This window comes from Zonotrichia albicollis, chromosome 1 (assembly GCF_047830755.1).
Source record: "Zonotrichia albicollis isolate bZonAlb1 chromosome 1, bZonAlb1.hap1, whole genome shotgun sequence".
NCBI classification, from domain to species: domain Eukaryota; kingdom Metazoa; phylum Chordata; class Aves; order Passeriformes; family Passerellidae; genus Zonotrichia; species Zonotrichia albicollis.
The window spans coordinates 154294254-154310756 of record NC_133819.1 but is presented as its reverse complement, the minus strand read 5'-3'; the positions used below and the strand labels follow the sequence as shown (position 1 = coordinate 154310756).

The window sequence follows — 16503 nt, the reverse complement described above, 5'->3', positions numbered from 1 at the left end:
AAATTGGGACCCAAATAATCCCTTAAATGTGACCCCAAACTGGGACCCCAAAACCCCCAAATCGGAACCCCAAAATCACCAATTAAGATCCCAAAATTCCCCAAGTCAGACCCCAAAAATCCCATAAATGGGACCCCAAACCCTTGAAATTGGGACCCCAAAATCCCTAAATGTGACCCCAAAACCCCCAAATGTGACCCCAAAACCCCCAAATCAGAGCCCCAAAAATCTCCCCAGTGTGACCCCAAAACCCCCAAACTGGGACCCCAAAATCCCAAATTCAGACCCCGAAACACCCAAATCAGCACCCCAAATCCCCTAAATCAGGACCCCAAAATCCCCTAAATGTGACCCCAAAACCGACAAGAATGGGACCCCAAACCCCCAAATGTGACCCCAAAACCCCCAAATCGGAACCCCAAAACCCCCAAATGTGACCTCAAAATCACCAAATTGGCACCCCCAAACCCCCTCCCAAAACCCCCACAAACCCCAAAAAAACCCCACAAAAACCCCAAACCTCCCAAATTGGGACTTCAAAATCACCAAATCAGGACCCCAAAAATCCCCCAAATGTGGCCCCAAAACCCCCAAATTCAGACCCCAAATCCCCTAAATCAGGACCCCAAAAATCCCCAAACTGGGACCCAAAAATCCCCTAAATGTGACCCCAAACCCCCCAAATCAGCACCCCAAATATCCCAAATCTGGACCCCAAAATCCCCCAATGTGACCCCAAACCCCACAAGAATGGGACCCCAAAATCCTCCAAATACGAACCCCAAAACCCCAAAATTCAGACCCCAAAATTCCCGAAATGGGACCCCAAATATCCCAAATTCAGACCCCAAAATCACCAAATCAGGACCCAAAATCCCCAAAATCAGGACCCCAAAACTCCCATAAATGTGACCCCAAACCCCAAATTGGGGCCCCAAAATCCCAAAATCAGAATCCCAAAAATCCCTAAATATGACCCCAAACCCCACAGGAATGGGACCCCAAAACCCCCAAATTAAGACCCCAAATTCCCTAATGTGACCCCAAAAATCCCAAATTCAGAGCCCCAAATATCCCAAATCTGGACCCCAAAATCCCTAAATGTGACCCAAATATCCCAAATCAGGACCCCAAAATCCCCAAATGTGACCCCAAAATCCCCAAATGTGACCCCAAATCACCAAACCACGACCCCAAAATCCCCTAAATGTGACCCCAAACCCCCAAAATCAGGACCCCAAAAATCCCATAAATTGGACCCCAAACCCTCGAAATTGGGACCCCAAAATCCCCAAATTCAGACCCCGAAATCCCAAATCTGGACCCCAAAACCCCCAAATTAGGACCCCAAAACCCCCAAATTGGCACCCCCAAACCCCCTCCCAAAACCCCATAAAAACCTCAAAAAACCCCAAAAACCCCCAAATTGAGACCCAAATAATCCCTTAAATGTGACCCCAAACCCCCACAGGAATGGGACCCCAAAATCCCCAAATCAGAACCCCAAGAATCCCCAAATTCAGACCCCAAAACCCCAAATCCGGACCCAAAATCAGGACCCTAAAATTCCCCTAAATGTGACCCCAAAACCCCAAATCAGCACCCCAAATATCCCAAATCAGAACCTCAAAAATCCCCTAATGTGACCCCAAAACCCCAATTGAGACCCAAATAATCCCTTAAATGTGACCCCAAACCCCCAAATTCAGACCCCAAAATCCCCAAATCAGGACCCCAAAAATCCCATAAATGGGACCCCAAACCCTTGAAATTGGGACTCCAAAAACTCAAAATCAGAACCCGAAAAATCCCCTAAATGTGACCCCAAAAATCCCTTAAGTGTGACCCCAAACCCCCTGAATTGTGACCCCAAAATCCCCAAATCAGCACCCCAAATATCCCAAATCAGGACCCCAAAACCCCCAAATTGGGACCCCAAAATTCCCAAATTGGGACCCCAAAACCCCCAAAATTAAGACCCCAAAACTCCCATAAATGAGACCCCAAACCTCGAAATTGGGATCCCAAAATCCCCAAATGTGACCCAAAACCCCCAAAATTAAGACCCAAAAATCCCTAAATGTGACCCCAAACCCCACAGGAATGGGACCCCAAAATCCTCCAAATACGAACCCCAAAACCCCAAAAATTAAGACCCCAAAACCCCCAAACCGGGACCCAAATAATCCCTTAAATGTGACCCCAAAACCCCAAATCAGCACCCCAAATATCCCAAATCTGGGACCCCAAAATCCCCCAATGTGACCCCAAACCCCACAAGAATGGGACCCCAAAATCCTCCAAATGTGACCCCAAAATCCCCCAAATTGGGACCCCAAAATGCCCAAATCAGAACCCTAAATATCCCAAATCAGGACCCCAAAACCCCAAATCAGAACCCCAAAAATCCCCTAAATGTGACCCCAAAACCCCCAAATCAGAACCCCAAATACCCCAAATCCAGACCCCAAAAATCCATAAATGTGACCCAAAACCCCTGAATTGGGACCTCCAAACCCCCTCCCAAAACCCCATAAAAACCCCCCCAAAAAACCCACAAAAACCCCACAACCCCCCAAATTGGGACCCAAATAATCCCATAAATGTGACCCCAAAACTGGGACCCCAAAACCCCAAATTGGAACCCCAAAATCCCCAAATTAAGATCCCAAAATTCCCCAAGTCAGAACCCAAAAATCCCATAAATGGGACCCCAAATCCCCTAAGTCAGGACCCCAAATCCCCAAATCAGAACCCCAAAAATCCCCAAATTGGCACCCCCAAACCCCCTCCCAAAACCCCCAAAAACCCCCCAAAAAAACCCCCAAAACCCCCCCCATAAAAATCCCCCCAAAACCCCATAAAAACCCCCAAAAAACCCCACAAAAACCCCAAAACCCCAATTTCAGACCCAAAACCCCCAAATTCAGACCCCAAAACCCCCAAAATTAAGACCCCAAAACCCCCAAATGTGACCCCAAAACCCCCAAATTGGGACCTCCAAACCCCCAAACCCCCTCCCAAAACCCCCAAAAACCCCCCCAAAACCCCATAAAAGCACCCCCAAAACCCCCCCAAAAACCCCCAAATATCCCAAATTCAGACCCCAAAACCCCCAAATTAAGACCCCCAAAACCCCCAAATTGGCACCTCCAAACCCCCTCCCAAAACCCCATAAAAACCCCACAAACCCCCCCCCAAACCCCCCCAAGCTCCCCCCAAAAACCCCCCAAAAAAACCCCATAAAAACCCCACAAAAACCCCACAAAACCCCCCAAAAACCCCATAAAAACCCCCCCAAAACCCCATAAAAACCCCCCAAAAACCCCATAAAAACCCCCCAAAACCCCATAAAAACCCCACAAAAACCCCACAAAACCCCCCAAATCAGGACCCGAAATGATCCCCTAAATGTGACCCAAAACCCCCAAATTGGACCCAAATATTCCCCTAAATGTGACCCCAAAACCCCCAAATTGGGACCCCAAAGCCCCAAAATTAAGACCCCAAAATCCCCCAAATGTGACCCCAAAACCCCCAAATTCAGAACCCAAAAATCCCATAAATGTGACCCCAAGCCCCCAAATTGTGACCCCAAAATCCCATAAATGTGACCCCAAAATCCCCAAACTGGGATCTCAAACCCCACAGGAATGGGACCCCAAACTCCCTAAATCAGGACCCCAAATAATCCCCCAAATATGACCCCAAAATCCCCAATTCAAAGCCCCAAAATCCCCCCAATGTGACCCCAAAATCCCCAAATTCAGCACCCCAAAATCCCCAATTGACACCTCCAAATCCCCCAACCCCCTCCCAAAACCCCCACAAAAACCCCACAAAACCCCCCCAAAAACCCCCAACCCCCCCCCCAAAAACCCCCCAAACCCCAAAAAACCCCAAAAAAACCCCAAAAAAACCCCAAAAAATCCAAATTTTAGACCTTGGCGAAGCAGGGGTTGGAGGAGAGGTTGTGGCGCACGGAGTCCTTCCAGCCCTGGTACCCCCCCCCGAAGAACGGGAAGAGGCTGCGCAGCTGCTGCAGGATCTGGGGGAAAATGGGGGGATCCTGTGAATTTTGGGGTGAAAAACATCGGGAAAATCACTGGGAAATTCCTGAAAAATTTAAAAAAAAATTTAAAAAATTGCGGTGAAATTCTGGTTAAAATCGGTCAAATAATTCAGGAAAATCGCATAAAATTGACAAAAATGTCATATAGGAAGTGCATCAAAATCCCCCAAAATTCCCAAAAATCCCCTCAAAAATATCCATAAAAAAGCCCCAAAATCCCCAAAAATATCCCCTAAAAAATCCAAAAAGACCCCGAAAAAATCCCTGAAAAAATCTCCCAGAAAAACCCCAAATATCCCCAAAAATCCCCCCCAAAAATCCAAAAAATCTCCCCAAAAAATCCCCCAAAAAAACCCCCCAAAAATCCGAAAAAATCTCCCAAAAAAACCCCAAAATATCCCCAAAAATCCCCCAAAAATCTCCCAAAATATCCCCAAAAAACCCCAAAAAATTCCAAAAAATCTCTTAAAAAATCCGCAAAAAATCCCCCAAAATATCCCCAAAAAATCCCCCAAAAAACCCCGAAAATATCCCTAAAAAAGCCCCAAAAAATCCGAAAAAATCTTCAAAAAAACCCCAAAATATCCCCCAAAATCCCCAAAAAATCCCTGAAAAAATCTCCAAAAAATCCCCAAAATCCCCCAAAATCTCCCCAAAAAGTCACAAAAAATCCCCCCAAAGTGCAGGATCTGGGGGGGAAAAATCGGGGGGATCCTGTGAATTTTGGGGTGCAAAACATCGGGAAAATTCACTGGGATATTCACGAAAAAATTTTAAAAAATTAAAAAAAAATTTAAAAAATTGCGATAAAATTCCGGTTAAAATTGCCCAAATAATTCAGGAAAATCACATAAAAATTGACAAAAATGTCATATAGGAAGTGCATCAAAATCATGGAAAATTGCCAAAAATCCCCTCAAAAATATCCATAAAAAAGCCCCAAAAAATCCGAAAAAAATCTCCCCAAAAAACCCCAAAATATCCCCAAAAAACCCCAAAAATATCCCTAAAAAATCCTGTAAAAAACGCCAAAAATATCCCTAAAAAAGCCCCAAAATATTCCCCAAATAACCCCAAGAAAATCCAAAAAAATCCCCCAAAAAATCTCTCAAAAAACCCCCAAAAAAATCCCCCCAAAAAAAACCCAAAAAAATCCCCAAAAAAACCCCGAAAAAATCCCTGAAAAATCTCCCAAAAAAACCCCAAAATATCCCCAAAAATATCCCCCAAAAATCCTGTAAAAAGCCCCAAAATATCCCTAAAAATCCCCAAAATATCCCCCAAAAAATCCGAAAAAAATCTCCCAAAAAATCTCCCAAAAAAACCCCAAAATATCCCAAAAAAATCCCCAAAAACCCCCAAAAATATCCCTAAAAAAGCCCAAAATATCCCCAAAAAAGTCCCAAAAAATCCCCCAAAGTGCAGGATCTGGGGGGGAAAAATCGGGGGATCCTGTGAAGTTTGGGGTGCAAAACATCGGGAAAATTCACTGGGTTATTCCCGAAAAAATTAAAAAAAAATTTAAAAATTGCGGGAAAATTGGCAAAAAAATTCAGGAGAATCCCACAAAAATCGCCAAAAATGTGATATAGGAAGTGTGCCAAAATCATGGAAAATTCGCAAAAAATCCCTCAAAAATCCGAAAAAACCCCCAAAAATATCAATTAAAAAGCCCCAAAATCTCCAAAAATATCCCCCAAAAAACCCAAAATATCCCCAAAAAACCCCAAGAAAATCCAAAAAAATCCCCCAAAAAATCTCCCAAAAAAACCCCAAGAAAATCCAAAAAATCCCCAAAAATCCCCCAAAAAATCCTCTAAAAAACCCAAAAAATCCCCCCAAAAATCCCAAAAAATCCCAAAAAAATCCCCAAAAATCCGAAAAAATCTCCCAAAAAAACCCCAAGAAAATCCAAAAAATCCCCCAAAAATCCCCCAAAAACATCCTCCAAGACCTTCACCAAAATCCCCAAAATTCCCAAAAATCCCCCCAAAAAAACCCAAAAAATCCCCCAAAATCTCCCCAAAAAAGTCCCAAAAAATCCCCCCAAATGCAGGATCTGGGGAGAGAAATATCGGGGGATCCTGTAAATTTTGGGGTGCAAAACCTCGGGAAAATCCACTGGAATTCCTCAAAAAAATTTAAAAAAAAAGTAAAAAATTGCGGGAAAATTCCGGTTAAAATCGGCCAGAAAATTCAGGAAAATCTCACAAAAATCGCCAAAAATGTCATATAGGAAGTGCATCAAAATGTGGCAAAATTCCCGAAAATCCCCCAAAAAACCCAAAACCTGACCCCAAAAAATCCCCCAAAAACCCCTAAAAAAATCCCAATAAACCCCCTTAAAAACTCCCAAAAAATCCTAAACCCCCCCCAAAAAACCTAAAAATGCCCCAAAATTCCCAAAAAAATCCCGATAAAATCCCTCAAAAACCCCTAAAAATGCCCCAAAAATCCTAATCCCCCCTCAAAAAACCCTAAAAATGCCTCAAAATTCCCCAAACAATCCCGATAAAATCCCTCAAAAAAACCCTAAAAATGCCCCAAAAAAATCCCGATAAAATCCCTCAAAAAACCCCTAAAAATGCCCCAAAAAATCCCGAAAAAATCCTCTAAAAACCCCTAAAAATGCTCCAAAAATCCCGATAAAATCCCTCAAAAACCCCTAAAAAAATCCCCCAAAAAATTCTAATCCCCCCCTCAAAAAACTCCTAAAAATGCCTCAAAATTCCCCAAAAAATCCCGAAAAAATCCCCAAAAAACCCCCTTAAAAACTCCCAAAACTCCCTCAAAAACCCTAAAAATGCCCCAAAAAATCCGATAAAATCCCCCAAAAACCCCTTAAAAACTCCAAAAAATCCTAAACCCCCCCTCAAAAAAACCCTAAAAATGCCCCAAAAAATCCCGATAAAATTCCCCCAAAAATCCCTAAAAAATCTCAATAAATCCCCTTAAAAACTCCCAAAACCCCCCTCAAAAAACCCTAAAATGCCCCAAAATTCCCCAAAAAAACCCCTAAAAATCCCCCAAAAAATCCCGATAAAATCCCTCACAAAAATCCCTAAAAATGCCTGAAAATCCCCAAAAATCCCGATAAAATCCCATCAAAAACCCTAAAAATGTCTCAAAATCCCCCCAAAAATACCGATAAAATCCCCCCAAAACCCCTAAAAATGCCCCAAAATTCCCCCAAATATCCCGATATAATCCCCAAAAAACCCCTTAAAAAATCACGATAAAATCCCAAAAAACACCCCTAAAAATGCCCCAAAATTCCCAAAATATCCCGATAAAATCCCTCAAAAACCCCCTTAAAAACTCCCAAAATCCCTCAAAAAAACCCTAAAAATGCCTCAAAATTCCCCAAAATATCCCGATAAAATCCCCAAAAAAACCCTTAAAAATCCCGATAAAATCCCTCAAAAAATCCCGATAAAATCCCGATAAAATCCCGATAAAAATCCCTCATAAAAACCGTAAAAATGCCCCCAAAAATCCCGATAAAATCCCTCAAAAACCCCCTTAAAAACTCCCAAAATCCCTCAAAAACCCCTTAAAATGCCTCAAAATCCCCCCAAAAATCCCCAAAAATCCCGATAAAATGCCCAAAAAATCCCGATAAAATCCCTCAAAAAAAAAAACCTAAAAATGCCCCCAAAAACCCCTAAAAATCCCCCCAAAAACCCCTAAAAACCCCTAAAAATGCCCCAAAAAATCCCGATAAAATCCTCAAAAACCCCTAAAAATGCCTCAAAATCCCCCAAAAAATCCCGATAAAATGCCCCAAAAAACCCCTTTAAAACTCCCAAAAAATCCTAAACCCCCCCAAACAAATCACTAAAAGTTCCAGAAAAATCCCGATAAAATCCTCCAAAACCCCTAAAAATGCCCCCAAAAATCCGATAAAATCCCTCAAAAACCCCTAAAAATGCCTAAAATCCCCCCGAAAATCCGATAAAATCCCTCAAAAACCCCTTAAAATGCCCCAAAATCCCCCAAAAAATCCCGATAAAATCCCTCAAAAACCTAAAAATGCCCCAAAAAATCCCGATAAAATCCCCTCAAAAACCCCTAAAAATGCCCCAAAATTCCCCCAAAAATCCCGATAAAATCCCTCAAAAACCCTAAAAATGCCCCAAAAAATCCCGATAAAATCCCTCAAAAACCCCTAAAAATGCCCCAAAATTCCCCAAAAATCCCTTAAAAATCCCAATAAATCCTTTAAAAACTCCCAAAAAATCCAAAACCCTCCTCAAAAAAAAACCCTAAAAACGCCCCAAAAAATCCCGATAAAATCCCTCAAAACCCCTAAAAACCCCCCAGAAATTCCCGATAAAATCCCTCAAAAAAAAACCCCCGACCATTCCCGCCCCCTGAGGGCTCGCGGCCCCCCGGGGCTGTGGCGGCGCTGTCGCCGCTGTCGCGACAGGAGGGCCCGGGCGGCGCCGCGGGGTCTGGCGGCGCCTTTGGCACCGACGTCGCCCCCGATGTCGCCTTTTGTCACCTTTGTCACCGACTTTGTCGGCGATATCGCCCCCGATATCGCCTTTGTCACCTTTTGTCACCTTCGCAGCGACTTTGTCGCCGATATCGCCGATATCGCCCCCGATATCGCCCTTTGTCACCTTCGCGGCCTTCGGCGCCCTCAGCAGCGGCTTTGGCGCCGCTGGCGCCGCCCCTCCCCCCCGGCCTCAGGCGTGAGGGGAGGGACGGCAGGGGTTTGTGAGGGAACTTTTGGGGATTTTTCCAGGGTTTATTTGGATTTTTAAGGATTTTTTTGGGGTTCTTTTTGCGATTTTGGGATTTTTTTTGGAGGAATTTTTGGGAATTTTGGGGGGATTTTTGGATATTTTTGGGGATTTTTTGGGGATATATTTTGGGGGATTATTTTTGGGGTTTATTGGGATTTTTGAGAGGGTTTTTAGGGTTTATTTGGATTTTTTAAGGATTTTTTTTGGGGATTTATTGGGGTTTTTTTGGCGATTTTGGGAATTTTTTTGGGATATTTTGGGATTTATTTTGGGGCATTATTTTGAGGTTTATTGGGATTTTTTTAGGGCTTATTTGGATTTTTAAAGGATTCTTTGGGGTTTTTTTGGGTTTTTTGGGATTTTATCGGGATTTTTTGGGGGATTTTTGGGGATATTTTTGGGGATTATTTTGAGGTTTATTGGGATTGTTTTAGGGATTTTTGGGGGGTTTATTTGGTTTTTGTGGGGTTTTTTGGGGAGGTTTACTGGGATTTTTGGGGGTTTTGGGCATTTTTTTGGGGATATTTTGGAGGGATTTATTGGGGTTTTTTGGGCGATTTTGGGGAATTTTTTTGGGATATTTTTGGGGATTTTTTTTGGGGTTTATTGGGATTTTTGAGGGGTTTTTTTAGGGTTTATTTGGATTTTTAAAGGATTTTTTTGGGGTTTTTTTTGGCGATTTTAGGAAATATTTTTGGATTTTTTGGGGAATTTATTGGGATTTTTGAGGGATTTTTTGAGGGTTTATTGGATTTTTGGGGGTTTTTTTGGGATTTTTTGGGACATTTTTGGGGGATTTTTAGGGATTTTTTTGGGGGATATTTTGGGGCTTTATTGGGATTTATTGGGGGTTTATTGGGATTTTTAGGGGTTTTTTTGGGGATCTTTAAGGCATTTCTGGGGCATTTTTGGGGAATTATTTTGAGGTTTATTGGGATTTTGTGTTAGGGTTTATTTGGATTTTTTTAAGGATTTTTTGGGATATTTTTGGGGATATTTTTGGGGATTATTTTGAGGTTCATTGGGATTTTTGAGGGTTTTTTTTAGGGTTTATTTGGATTTTTTAAGGATTTTTTTGTGGATTTACGAGGGATTTATTGGGTTTTTTTTGGCGATTTTGGGAATTTTTTTCGGAATATTTTTGGGGGATTATTTTGAGGTTTATTGGGATTGTTTTAGGGATTTTTTTAGGGTTTATTTGGATTTTTAAAGGATTTTTGGGGTATTTTTTTGATTTTTTGGACATTTTTGGGGGATATTTTGAGGTTTATTGGGATTTTTGAGGGGTTTTTTTAGGGTTTATTTGGATTTTTAAAGGATTTTTTGGGGTTTGTTATGGCGATTTTTGGGAAATTTTGGGGGATTTTGGGGGATTATTTTGGGGTTTACTGGGATTTTTGAGGGTTTTTTTTAGGGTTTATTTGGATTTTTTTAAGGGTTTTTTGGGGTTTTTTGGCGATTTTGGGGAATTTTCTGGGGATTTTGGGGGATTATTTTTGGGGTTTATTGGGATTTTTGAGGGGTTTTTTAGGGTTTATTTGGATTTTTTGGGGATTTTTTGGGGTTATTTTGGCGATTTTGGGGATTTTTTTTTTAATTTTTGGGAAATTTTGGGGGGATTTTTGGAGATTTTTGGGGAATTTTCTGGAGATTTTTTTGGGGGGATTTTTGGGGGATTATTTTGAGGTTTATTGGGATTTTGAGGGGTTTTTTTAGGGTTTATTTGGATTTTTTTTTGATTTTTTGGGGTTTTTTTGGCGATTTGGGAAATTTTTGGGATTTTTTTGGAATTTTTGGGGGATTATTTGAGGTTTTATTGGGATTTTTTTTAGGGTTTATTTGGATTCTTTGGGGGATTTTTTTGAGGTTTTTTTGGCGATTTGGGGAAATTTTTGGGGATTTTTAAAGGATTTTTTGGGGATTTATTGGGGATTTTTTGGTGATTTTGGGAAATTTTTTGGGATTTTTTTTTTAATTTTTTGGGGATTATTTTGAGGTTTTATTGGTATTTTTTTAGGGTTTATTTGGATTTTTTGGGGGATTTTTTGAGGGTTTTTTTGGCAATTTTGGAAATATTTTTGGATTTTGGGGGAATTTATTGGGATTTTTGAGGGATTTTTTTAGGGTTTATTTGGATTTTTTGGGGTTTTCTTTGGGATTTTATCGGGATTTTTTGGGGGATTTTTGGGGATATTTTGGGGGGATTATTTTGAGGTTTATTGGGATTTTTGAGGGATTTTTTTAGGGTTTATTTGGATTTTTTAAGGATTTATTGGGGTTTTTTTTTGCAATTTTGGGAATTTTTTTTTTAATTTTTGGGATATTTTTGGGGGATTATTTTGAGGTTTATTGGGATTTTTGAGGGGTTTTTTTTTAGGGTTTATTTGGATTTTTAAAGGATTTTTTTGGGAATTTATTGTGGTTTTTAAGGGATTTTGGGGAATTTTTAAGGAATTTTTTTTTTGGGGGGGGTTTTGGCATTTTTTCAGAGATTTTTGAGGATTTTTTGGGGGAAAATATTTGGGGGTTTATTGGGATTTTTGCTGAATTTTCTGGGATTTATTTGGAATTTTTAGGGATTTTTGGGCATTTTTAAGGGATTTTTTTTGTGGATTTTCGGTGGATTTTTTTGTGGATTTTTAGGATTTTTGGGGGTTTTTTTGGCATTTTTTCAGAGACTTTTGAGGATTTTTTGGGGGAAAATATTTTGGGGGTTTATTGGGATTTTTGCGGGAATTTTCTGGGATTTATTTGGATTTTTTCGGGCATTTTAAAGGGATTTTTTGGGTTTTTTTGTGGGGGTTTAGTGGGATTTTGGGTGATTTTTTGGGGAGTTTATTGGATTTTTTTGAGATTTTTTGGGATTTTCAGAGGATTTTTTAGGGGTTTTATTGGAGATTTTTGGGGGATTTATTGGGGATTTATTGGGATTTTTTGAGGATTTTTGGGGGATTTTTTGGGACTTATTGGGATTTTTGGGGGATTTTTTTTGGCATTTTAAGGTTTTTTTTTTTTTTTTTTGGATTTTTGGCATTATTTTGGGCATTTATTGGGATTTTTTAGGGATTTTTAGAGAATTTTTGAGGGAATTTTTGGGACTTTTTTAGGGATTTTGGGGGGGTTATTTGGGATAATTTGTGGGAGTTTTTTGGGAATTATTGGGATTTTTTGGGAATTTCATCGAGGATTTTTTGGAGTTTTTTTGGGGGGTTTTTGGGGATTTTAAGGGGGTTGATGATTTTTTAAAAATTTTAATTTATTAGGGGTTTTTTTTTAATGTTTTGGGGGGATTTTGGGGATTTTTTTTGAGGATTTTTTTGAGGATTTTGAGGGGTTTTAGTTGGGATTTTTTGGGGATTTTTTACAGATTCTTGGAGATTATTTTGGGATTTATTTGGGATGCTTTGGAGTTTTTTGGGAATTTTTTGGGATTTTTGAAGGTTTTTTTTGGTGGCTTATTGGGATTTTTAAAAGGGTTTTTATTGGGATTTTTTTGTGATTTTTTTGTGATTTTTTGTGATTTTTTTGTGATTTTTGAGGGATTTATAGGGATTTTTAAAGGAATTTTTTTTGTGATTTTTGGTGATTTTTTTGTGATTTTTTGTGATTTTTTTCGTAATTTTTGAGGGATTTATATGGATTTTTTAGGGATTTTTAGGGTATTTTTTAGGATTTTTTTAGGGTTTTTTGAGCGATTTTATAGGGATCTTTTAGGAGATTTTTAAAGATTTTTTTTTTTAATTTTGGGAATTTTTTGTGAGTTTTTAGTGGGATTTTTTGGGGAATTTTTTTGAGAATTGGGGACCTCTTGAGATTTTATTATTTTTGGGGGGGATTTTTAGGGACTTTTTTTTGGAGGATTATTTGGGGATTTTTTAGTTTTTTTGGCATTTTTTCCGAGATTTTTGAGGACCTTTTGGGGGGAAAATATTTTGGGGGTTTATTGGGATTTTTGCGGGAATTTTCTGGGATTTATTTGGGATTTTTTACGGATTTTTGGGCATTTTTAAGGGATTTTTTTGTGGATTTTTGGTGGATTTTTATTGGGATTTTGGGGTGATTTTTTGGAGTTTATTGGATTTTTTTTTTGAGATTTTTTTTGGGATTTTCAGAGGATTTTTTGGGGGTTTTATTGGGGATTTTTGGGGGATTTATTGGGGATTTATTGGGATTTTTTGAGGATTTTTGGGGGATTTTCTGGGACTTATTGGGATTTTTTTGGGGGATTTTTTTGGCATTTTTTGGGATTATTTTGGGCATTTATTGGGATTTTTGTAGGGACTTTTTAGGGATTTTTAAAGGATTTTTAGGAATTTTTGAGGGAATTTTTGGGACTTTTTTAGGGATTTTGGGGGAATTATTTGGGAATATTTGTGGGAGTTTTTTGGGGATTTATTGGGATTTTTTGGGAGTTTCATTGAGGATTTTTTGGAGTTGTTTTGGGAGGGTTTTGGGTGGACTTTGGGGATTTTAAGGGGGTTGATGATTTTTAAAAAATTTTAATTTATTAGGTTTTTTTTTAATGTTTTGGGGGGATTTTTTGAGGATTTTTTGAGGATTTAAAGGGGTTTTAGTTGGGGATTTTTTGGGGATTTTTTACAGATTCTTGGAAATAATTTTGGAATTTTTTGGAGATTTTTTTTGGAGTTTTTTGGGATTTTTTTGGGGATTTTTCAAGGTTTTTTGGTGGTTTATTGGGATTTTTAAAGGGGCTTTTATTGGGATTTTTAAGGGATTTTTTTGTGATTTTTTGTGATTTTTTGTGATTTTTTGTGATTTTTTGTGATTTTTTTCGTGATTTTTGAGGGATTTATAGGAATTTTTTTAGGGATTTTTTTAGGATTTTTTTAGGATTTTTTGAGCAATTTTATAGGGATCTTTTTGGGGATTTTTACAGATTTTTTTTTTAATTTTGGGAATTTTTTGTGAGTTTTTAGTGGGATTTTTTGGGGAATTTTTTTGAGAATTGGGGACCTGTCGAGATTTTTATTTTTATTATTTTTGGATGGGGATCCCCAAAGGCTCCCGGTGCTCCCGGGGCTGGATCAGGAGGGAATCCCAAAAAGCTCCCAGGGATGAGGATCCAAATCCGGGGGTCCCAGGGATGGATGGGGGATCCCGAAAGGATCCCGGGGATGGAGGAGGATCCCAATCCGGGGGTCCCGGGTAGAATTTGGGGGGTCCCGGGGATGGATGGGGATCCCCAAAGGCTCCCGGGGCTCCCGGAGTTGGATGGGGAGGGAATCCCAAAAAGGTTCCAGGGATGAGGATCCAAATCCGGGGGTCCCGGGTAGAATTTGGGGGATCCCGCAGGGTCCCGGGGCTCTCCCGGTGCTCTCCCGGGGCTGGATCGGGAGGGAATCCCAAAAAGGTCCCAGGGATGAGGATCCAAATCCGGGGGTGCCGGGGATGGATGGGGGATCCCGAAAGGATCCCGAGGATGGATGGGGATCCAAATCCGGGGGTCCCGGGTAGAATTTGGGGGATCCCGGAGGGTCCCGGGGCTCTCCCGGTGCTCCCGGGGCTGGATCGGGAGGGAATCCCAAAAAGGTCCCAGGGATGAGGATCCAAATCCGGGGGTGCCGGGGATGGATGGGGGATCCCGAAAGGATCCCGAGCATGGAGGAGGATCCAAATCCGGGGGTCCCAGGGATGGATGGGGGATCCCGAAAGGCTCCCGAGGATGGATGGGGATCCCCAAAGGCTCCCGGGGCTCTCCCGGGGTTGGATCGGGAGGGAATCCCAAAAAGGTTCCAGGGATGAGGATCCAAATCCGGGGGTCCCAGGGATGGATGGGGGATCCCCAAAGGATCCCGGGGATGGAGGAGGATCCAAATTCGGGGGTCCCGGGTAGAATTTGGGGGATCCCAGGGATGGATGGGGGACCCCCAAAGGCTCCCGGGGCTCTCCCGGTGCTCCCGGGGTTGGATCGGGAGGGAATCCCAAAAAGGTCCCAGGGATGAGGATCCAAATCCGGGGGTCCCAGGGATGGATGGGGGATCCCGGAGGGTCCCGGGGATGGAGGAGGATCCAAATCCGGGGGTCCCGGGGGTGGATGGGGACCCCCAAAGGCTCCCGGGGCTCTCCCGGAGCTCTCCCGGGGTTGGATCGGGAGGGAATCCCAAAAAGGTCCCAGGGATGAGGATCCAAATCCGGGGGTCCCAGGGATGGATGGGAGATCCCGAAAGGATCCCGGGGATGGAGGAGGATCCCAATCCGGGGGTCTCGGGTAGAATTTGGGGGGTCCCGGAGGGTCCCGGGGATGGATGGGGACCCCCAAAGACTCCCGGGGCTGGATTGGGAGGGAATCCCAAAAAGGTCCCAGGGATGAGGATCCAAATCCGGGGGTCCCAGGGATGGATCGGGGACCCCCAAAGAGCTCCCGGGGCTCTCCCGGGGCTGGATCAGGAGGGAATCCCAAAAAGGTTCCAGGGATGAGGATCCAAATCCGGGGGTCCCGGGGATGGATGGGGGATCCCCAAAGGCTCCCGGTGCTCCCGGAGCTGGATCAGGAGGGAATCCCAAAAAGGTTCCAGGGATGAGGATCCAAATCCGGGGGTCCCAGGGATGGATGGGGGATCCCGAAAGGATCCCGGGGATGGATGGGGATCCAAATTCGGGGGGTCCCGGGTAGAATTTGGGGGGTCCCGGGGATGGATGGGGCTCCCCAAAGGATCCCGGGGCTGGATCGGGGCTCTCCCAGGGCTCTCCCGGTGCTCCCGGGGTTGGATCGGGAGGGAATCCCAAAAAGTCCCAGGGATGAGGATCCAAATTCGGGGGTCCCGGGGATGGATGGGGGATCCCGAAAGGATCCCGGGGATGGAGGAGGATCCAAATCCGGGGTTCCCAGGGATGGATGGGGACCCCCAAAGACTCCCGGTGCTCCCGGGGCTGGATCGGGAGGGAATCCCAAAAAAGTCCCAGGGATGAGGATCCAAATCCGGGGGTCCCGGGGATGGATGGGGGATCCCGAAAGGATCCCGGGGATGGAGGAGGATCCAAATTCGGGGGTCCCGGGTAGAATTTGGGGGGTCCCAGGGATGGATCGGGGACCCCCAAAGGCTCCCGGTGCTGGATCGGGAGGGAATCCCAAAAAAGTCCCAGGGATGAGGATCCAAATCCGGGGGTCCCAGGGATGGATCGGGGATCCCCAAAGGCTCTCCCGGTGCTCCCGTCCGGTACCTGGGCGAGCTTGAGGCGGCGGCCGGGGGCGGCGCGGATGACGAGGGCGATGAGCGCCAGGTACGAGTACGGGGGCTTGGGGTGGCGCCGGTAGCGTTGGGGGCGTCCCGGGGATCCCGGGGAGCTGCGGGAACCCCCCCGGGAACCGCCCCGAGAGTCCCCCCGGGAACCCCCGGAGCTCCGGAAGGGGTCGCGGGAACCGTCCCGGGCCGGCTCGGGGGCTCCGGGGAGCGGCGGCGGCGGCGGCGGCATCGCGGGGGCGGCGCGGGAGGGGAAGGGTCGGGACTTAACCCGGGGGAGGGGACGGGACCTGAGCGGGGGCGGGCGTGGGGAGGGGTCTGGGGGCTGGGAATTGGGATTTTGGGAATTTTGGGATTATTGGGATTTTGGGATTTTAGTATTTTGGGATTTAGGATTGACTTTTGAGATTGGGATTTGGGGTTTTTTGTGGATTTGGGATTGAAGGTTTGGGGTTTTGGGATTTTGGGGATTTGAGTT

General features: G+C 43.5%; 1 protein-coding gene across 1 annotated transcript in view; it reads right to left on the bottom strand.

The window, feature by feature from the left end:
* Positions 1–16257, bottom strand: part of FOXH1 (forkhead box H1) — a 28020-nt gene extending 11763 nt beyond the window's left edge. Inside the window, exons 1-2 of the mRNA XM_074529809.1 lie at positions 16006–16257; positions 3944–4048 (exon numbers count right to left, since the gene is read on the bottom strand). Of these exons, the coding sequence (XP_074385910.1) occupies positions 3944–4048; positions 16006–16257 (357 nt within the window). The remainder of the gene's footprint in view (positions 1–3943; positions 4049–16005) is intronic.
* Between the last annotated feature and the right edge of the window lie 246 nt (positions 16258–16503).